The 8,195-nt window shown below is 38.0% G+C and overlaps 1 protein-coding gene and 1 non-coding gene across 2 annotated transcripts; both read right to left on the reverse strand.

The window, feature by feature from the left end:
• Window positions 1-606: 606 nt before the first annotated feature.
• Window positions 607-933, reverse strand: LOC107470863 (uncharacterized). The gene has a single exon (XM_016090285.1). The coding sequence runs from the start codon at window positions 931-933 to the stop codon at window positions 607-609; it is 327 nt and encodes a 108-aa protein (XP_015945771.1).
• Window positions 934-7,258: 6,325 nt separating this feature from the next.
• Window positions 7,259-7,366, reverse strand: LOC127743580 (small nucleolar RNA R71). The gene has a single exon (XR_008004965.1). It is a non-coding gene; the product is annotated as a small nucleolar RNA R71 (small nucleolar RNA).
• Between the last annotated feature and the right edge of the window lie 829 nt (window positions 7,367-8,195).

Raw genomic sequence — 8,195 nt, forward strand, 5'->3', positions numbered from 1 at the left:
GATCGTATCCTCACCTTACCCAAGCTTCACATAAGCAAGAGTGAACGTTTCTCTCAAGCTAATTGGATCCTAAAACATCAGAAATCAAAGAAATTCAATATTCCCACTTCAAATTCGAAAATTGGGGGAAGATGAAGCTGAGAGTGATTAAACAAGTTACCAATGAAATTGTTCCGGTAGAAATGTAGAGTTCGATGCGGTGGACGCGTGGCCGCAAACGGTGCGGCAATCAGAGCTCGGACGGAGAAGTTACGGGGGTTGGAATGTTACCGTAAGGGTTCGGGAGTGTTTTTCTCCTCCCTGGGCATTTTCACGCTGCAGCTGGTGAAATGGAGAAGAAGGGCTTTCGGGCTCATTAAAAGTGTGGGTCCGGTTGGACCGACAGCCCGGTTCGGGCCCGGTTCAACCAGTTCGGCCCGTTCGGTCCAATTTTGGACCGTTTTCTTCGAAATTGGTGTCAAAATTCTCGTTTCGATGAGCTCTATCCTAATTTAATATAATATTCACATTTCTAATCCTCCTTATTAAAAACTAATTTATTAACTAATTTAACTGGGGTTTACATCCTACCCACCTAATAAAGAATTTTGCCCTCAAAATTCAAATCTAGTTACCTGAAAATAGATGTGGATAGTCCTTTCGCATATCTGATTCGAGTTCCCAGGTATGTTCCTCGATACCAGCTCGTCTCCAAGCTACTTTTACCAATGATACTTCCCTTCCTCGTAATCGTTTAATATTAGTATCATCAATTCTCACTGGAATCACTGAAAGTGTTAGATCTTCTCTCACTTGGATTGGTTCCGGTTCTAGAATATGACTTGCGTCAGGAATGTACTTCCCAAGCTGAGACACATGAAACACGTCGTGCAAATTCGAAAGATATGGCGGTAAGGCAATTCTATAAGCCACTGGCCCAATCCTCATAGACATTTGTGAAGAGGGTGCTCAATGGAAGAGAGATTCAAGAGGGAAGCCGGTTCAACTGAGAAGGCATGACCTCAAGCCCGTGGCTAGGGGATGGTTGGAGTTTATCCAATGCTCAATCATTCCCACTAGCAACCGGTCCGAAGTTACTATAGACCGGGCTATCATGATTCATAGCATCATGATAGGAGAGGAAGTAGAAGTTCATGAGGTTATATCCCAAGAACTTTATAAGGTGGCGGACAAGTCCTCTACCTTGGCAAGGTTAGCCTTCCCTCATCTCATTTGTCACCTCTGTAATTCAGTTGGAATTAACATAGAGGGAGACATCCTCATTGCTGAGGACAAGCCCATCACTAAGAAGAGGATGGAGCAAACAAGAGATCCCACTCATGGACATGAGGAAATTCCTCATCATGACACCTCCCTAGGAGAACTGAGTTCCAACATGGGACAACTAAGGGTGGAGCACCAAGAACATTCCACTCTCCTCCATGAAATTAGAGAAGATCAAAGAACCATGAGAGAGGAGCAACAAAGGCAAGTCCATGAAATTAAAGAAGATCAAAGAATCATGAGAGAGGAGCAACAAAGACAAGGAAGAGACATTGAGGAGCTCAAGCACTCCATAAGATCTTCAAGAGGAAGAACAAGCCGCCATCACTAAGGTGGACCCGTTCTTTAATCTCCTTGTTCTTTATTTTTCTGTTTTTCAAAAATTATGCTTTATGTTTTATTAATGTTTGTGTCTTATGATCATTAGTGTCTTAGTGTCTATGCCTTAAAGTTATAAATGTCTTATTAATCCATCACATTTCTTAAATAAAAAATGTGTTCTTAATTGAAAAAGAGAAGAATTGCATGAATTTCGAATTTTATAACAGATTAATTATTTTGATGTGGTGGCAATACTTTTGATTTCTGAATGTATGCTTGAACAGTGCATATGTCTTTTGAATTTGTTGTTCATGAACATGAATGTTAAAATTGTTGGCTCTTGAAAGAATGATGAAAAAGGAGACATGTTACTGAGGATCTGAAAAATCATAAAAATAATTCTTGAAGCAAGAAAAAGTAGTGAATTCAAAAAAAAAAGGGAGCAAGCAGAAAAAGCCAATAGACCTTTAAACCAAAAGGCAAGGGTAATAAAAAGTATCCAAGGCTTTGAGCATTAGTGGATAGGAGGGCCTACAGGAATAACATCCTGGCCTAAGCGGCTAAACCAAGATGTCCCTAACCATGTGCTTGTGGCGTGAAGGTGTCAAGTGAAAACTTGAGACTGAGCGGTTAAAGTCATGATCCAAAGCAAAAAGAGTGTGCTTAAGAACCCTGGACACCTCTAATTGGAGACTCTAGCAAAGCTGAGTCACAATCTGAAAATGGTCACCCAGTTATGTGTCTGTGGCATGGATGTATCCGGTAGTAATACTGGAAAACATAGTGCTTTGGGCCACGGCCAAGACTCATGAAGTAGCTGTGTTCAAGAATCAACATACTTAACAAGGAGAATTAATAACACTATCTGGATTCTGAGTTCCTATAGAAGCCAATCATTTTGAACTTCAAAGGATAAAGTGAGATGCCAAAACTGTTTAGAGGTAAAAAGCTAAAAGCCCCACTCATCTAATTAATACTGATCTTCATAGATGTTTTTGGAATTCATTGTATATTCTCTTCTTTTTATCCTATTTGATTTTTATTTGCTTGGAGACAAGCAACAATTTAAGTTTGGTGTTGTGATGAGCGGATAATTTATACGCTTTTTGGCATTGTTTTTAGTATGTTTTAGTTAGTTTTTATTATATTTTAATTAGTTTTTATTTAAAATTCACTTTTCTAGGCTTTACTATGAGTTTGTGTGTTTTTCTGTGATTTCAGGTATTTTCTGGTTGAAATTGAGGGACTTGAGCAAAAATCTGATTCAGAGGCTGAAAAGGACTGCAGATGCTGTTGGATTCTGACCTCCCTGCACTCGAAGTGAATTTTCTGGAGCTACAGAAGCTCAATTGGCGCGCTCTTAATTGCGTTGGAAAGTAGACATTCTGGGTTTTCCAGCAATATATAATAGTCCATACTTTGCCCGAGATTTGATGGCCCAAACCGGCGTTCCAAATCAGCTCAAGACTGCCCGGCGTTTAACGCCGGAACTGGCACAGAAGTGGGAGTTAAACGCCCAAACTGGCACAAAAGCTGGCGTTTAACTCCAAGAAAAGTCTCTACATATAGAAGCTTCAATGCTCAGCCCAAACACACACCAAGTGGGCCCGGAAGTGAATTTTTACGTCATTTACTCATTTTTGTAAACCCTAAGCTACTAGTTATCTATAAATAGGACCTTTTGCTATTGTATTTTCATCTTGGTTCTTCTGGTTCCCTCTCTGGGGCCGAAGCCAATGATCACCATTATCACTTATGTATTTTTAACGGTGGAGTTTCTACACACCATAGATTGAGGTGTGGAGCTCTGCTGTACCTCGAGTATTAATGCAATTACTATTGTTCTTCTATTCAATTCAACTTATTCTTGTTCTAAGATATCACTTGTTCCTCAACTTGATGAATGAGATGATTCGTGACATTCATCATCATTCTCACCTATGAACGTGTGCCTGACAACCACCTCCGTTCTACCTTAGATTGAGTGGATATCTCTTGGATTCCTTAATTAGAATCTTCGTGCTATAAGCTAGAATTGATGGCGGCATTCAAGAGAATCCGGAAGGTCTAAACCTTGTCTGTGGTATTCTGAGTAGGATTCGGGGATTGAATGACTGTGACGAGCTTCAAACTCCTAAAGGCTGGGCGTTAGTGACAGATGCAAAAGAATCACTGGATTCTATTCCAACCTGATTGAGAACCGACAGATGATTACCGTGCTGTGACAGAGCGCGTTGAACATTTTCACTGAGAGGACGGGACTGTAGCCATTGACAACGGTGATGCCCAACATACAGCTTGCCATGGAAAGGAGAAAGAAGGATTGGATGAAGACAGTAGGAAAGCAGAGAGACGGAAGGGACAAAGCATCTCCATACGCTTATCTGAAATTCTCACCAATGAATTACATAAGTATCTCTATCTTTATTTTATGTTTTATTCATCTTTTAATTATCAATCCTCCATAACTATTTGAATCCGCCTGACTGAGATTTACAAGATGACCATAGCTTGCTTCATACCAACAATCTCCGTGGGATCGACCCTTACTCGCGTAAGGTTTATTACTTGGACGACCCAATGCAGTTGCTGGTTAGTTGTGCGAAGTTGTGATAAAGAGTTGAGATTGCAATTGAGCGTACCATGTTGATGGCGCCATTGATGACCACAATTTCGTGCACCAGCTGGCCATTCGGCCATGCCTAGACCTTGTACTTATGTATTTTCAACGGTGGAGTTTCTACACACCATAAATTAAGGTGTGGAGCTCTGCTGTACCTCGAGTATTAATGGAATTACTATTGTTCTTCTATTCAATTCAAGCTTATTCTTGTTCTAAGATATCACTCGTACTTCAACCTGATGGATGTGATGATTCATGACACTCATCATCATCCGTCCTTATGAACGCGTGTCTGACAACCACTTTCGTTCTACAAGCGAGAGCTACAGTGTATATCTCTTGGATTCCTGGTCCACGATGCATGGTTGCCTCGCTTGACAACTGAGCCTCCCATTCCGTGAGATCAGAGTCTTCGTGGTATAAGCTAGAATTATTGGCGGCCATTCTTAAGATCCGGAAAGTCTAAATCTTGTCTGTGGTATTCCGAGTAGGATCTGAGATGGAATGACTGTGATGAGCTTCAAACTCGCGAGTGTTGGGCATAGTGATAGACACAAAAGGATCAATAGATCCTATTCCGACATGATCGAGAACCGACAGATAATTAGCCGTGCTGTGACAGAGCATTTGGACCATTTTCACTGAGAGGACGGGAGGTAGCCATTGACGCCGGTGAAACCCGAACATACAGCTTGCCATGGAAAGGAGTAAGAATGATTGGATGAAAGCAGTAGGAAAGCAGAGATTCAGAAGGAACACAGTATCTCCATGCGCTTATCTGAAATTCCCACCAATGAATTACATAAGTATCTCTATCTTTATTTTATGCTTTATTTATCTTTATGTTCGAAAACCATTATAACTATTTGAATCCGTCTGACTGAGATTTACAAGATGACCATAGCTTGCTTCATACCAACAATCTCCGTGGGATCGACCCTTACTCACGTAAGGTTTATTACTTGGACGACCCAGTGCACTTGCTGGTTAGTTGTGCGAAGTTGTGACAAAGTGTGATTCATGTTTGAGAGCACCAAGTCTTTGGCGCCATTGTTGATGATCACAATTTCGTGCACCAAGTTTTTGGCGCCGTTGCCGGAGATTGTTTGGGTTTGAACAACTGACGGTTCATCTTGTTACTCAGATTAGGTAATTTTCTTCTTGTTTTAACCATTATTTTATTTTCAAAAAGTTTTCAAAAATCTTTCAAAAATTTTTCTTATTTTTCGTTCTTCCAAAATTAATTTTCGAAAAATATAAAAATTTTTTTTGTATTTTTTGAAAACTCGTGCATGGTGTTCTTCATGATCTTCAAGTTGTTCTTGATAAGTCTTCTTGTTTGATCTTCATATTTTCTTGTTTTGTGTCTTTTGTTGTTTTTCATATGTATTTTTGCATTCATAGTGTCTAAACATGAAAAATTTCGAAGTTTGGTGTCTTGCATGTTTTTCTTTTCTTGAAAATTTTTCAAAAATAAGTCTTAATGTTCATCTTGATCTTCAAAGTGTTCTTGGTGTTCATCTTGACATTTATAGTGTTCTTGCATATTTTCTTTGTTTTGATCTTAATTTTTCATGTTGTGAGTCATTTTTGTGTTTTTCTCTCTCATCATTAAAAATTCAAAAAAATCAAAAAATATCTTTTCATTTTTTACTCATAAATTTCGAAATCTTTGGGTTGACTTAGTCAAAAATTTTTAAAATAAGTTGTTTCTTGTTAGTCAAGTCAAGATTTCAATTTTAAAAATCTTATCTTTTCAAAATCTTTTTCAAAAATCAAATCTTTTTCAATTTTTTTATTTTTGAAAATTTTTAAAATTGATTTTCAAAATCTTTTTCTTATCTTTATTTGAAAATTTCGAAAACTTTACTAATAATTAATGTGATTGATTCAAAAATTTGAAGTTTGTTACTTTCTTGTTAAGAAAGGTTCAATCTTTAAATTCTAGAATCATATCTTTTAGTTTCTTGTTAGTCAAGTCATCAATTTTAAAAATTAAATCATTTTCAACCATATCTTTTCAATCATATCTTTTCAAATCATATCTTTTTCAAAATCAATTTCAAAATCTTTTCTAATTTCTTATCTTTTCAAAATTGATTTTCAAATCTTTTTCAACTAACTAATTGACTTTTTGTTTGTTTCTTATCTTTTTCAAAACCACCTAACTACTTTTCTCTCTCTAATTTTCAAAAATCACCTTCCTCTTTTTCAAAATTCTTTTAATTAACTAATTGTTTCAAATTTTAATTTTAATTTTATTTCTTCTTCTAATTTTCGAAAATCACTAACTATTTTTCAAAAATAATTTTCGAAATTATCTCCCTCTCATCTCTTTCTATTTATTTTATTTATTTACTAACACTTTTCTTCATCTCAAAATTCGAACCCTCTATTCTCCTCTGTGTTCGAATTTTTCTCTTCTCCTTCTTCTATTCTTTTCTTCTTCTACTCACTTAAAGGAATCTCTATACTGTGACATAGAGGATTCCTCTTCTTTTCTGTTCTCTTCTTTTTCATATGAATAGGAGCAAGGACAAGGACATTCTTGTTGAAGCAGATCCTGAACCTGAAAGAACTCTGAAGAAGAAGCTAAGAGAAGCTAAAGCACAACAATTCAGAGAAAATCTTACAGAGAATCTCGAAAAAGAATGAGACATGGCCGAACCCAATAATAATGCAAGAAGGATGCTTGGTGATTATACTATACCTACTTCCAACTTTTATGGAAGAAGCATCTCAATCCCTGCCATTGGAGCAAACAATTTTGAGCTGAAGCCTCAACTAGTTGCTCTAATGCAACAGAACTGCTAGTTTCATGGACTTCCATCAGAATATTCCTATCAATTTTTAACTGAGTTCTTGCAGATCTGTGATACTGTTAAGACTAATGGAGTAGATCTTGAAGTCTACAGGCTCATGCTTTTCCTTTTTGCTGTAAGAGACAAAGCTAGAACATGGTTGGACTCACAACCTAAAGATAGCCTGGACTCTTGGGATAAGCTGGTCACGGCCTTCTTGGCCAAGTTCTTTCCTCCTCAAAAGCTGAGCAAGCTTAGAGTAGATGTTCAGACCTTCAGGCAAAAAGATGGTGAATCCCTCTATGAAGCTTGGGAAAGATACAAGTAGTTGACCAAAAAGTGTCCTTCGGACATGCTTTCAAAGTGGACCATTTTGGATATATTCTATGATGGTCTATCTGAGTTCTCTAAGATGTCACTGGACCATTCTGCAGGTGGATCCATTCACCTAAAGAAAACACCTGCAGAAGCTCAAGAACTCATTGACATGGTTGCAAATAACCAATTCATGTACACCTCTAAGAGGAATTCTGTGATTAATGGGACGCCTCAGAAGAAGGGAGTTCTTGAAATTGATGCTCTGAATGCGATATTGGCTCAGAATAAAATGTTGACTCAGCAAGTCAACATAATTTCTCAGAGTCTGAATGGATTGCAAAATGCATCCAACGGTACTTGGTGGGCGAAATTGTGATCATCAATGGCGCCATCAACATGGTACGCACAATTGTAATCTCAACTCTTTATCACAACTTCGCACAACTAACCAGCAAGTGTACTGGGTCGTCCAAGTAATAAACCTTACGCGAGTAAGGGTCGATCCCACAGAGATTGTTGGTATGAAGCAAGCTATGATCACCTTGTAAATCTTAGTCAGGCAAACTCAAATGATTATGGATGATGTATGAATAAAACATAAAGATAAAGATAGAGATACTTATGTATTTCATTGGTAAGAACTTCAGACAAGTGTATGAAGATGCTTTGTCCCTTTTGTCTCTCTGCTTTCCTACTGTCTTCATCCAATCCTTCTTACTCCTTTCCATGACAAGCTGTATGTAGGGTTTCACCATTGTCAGTGGCTACCTCCCATCCTCTCAGTGAAAATGTTCAACGCACCCTATCACGGCACGGCTAATCATCTGTCGGCTCTCAATCAGGTTGGAATAGAATCCAGTGATTCTTTT

This window comes from Arachis duranensis, chromosome 10, assembly GCF_000817695.3.
Source record: "Arachis duranensis cultivar V14167 chromosome 10, aradu.V14167.gnm2.J7QH, whole genome shotgun sequence".
Taxonomy (NCBI): domain Eukaryota; kingdom Viridiplantae; phylum Streptophyta; class Magnoliopsida; order Fabales; family Fabaceae; genus Arachis; species Arachis duranensis.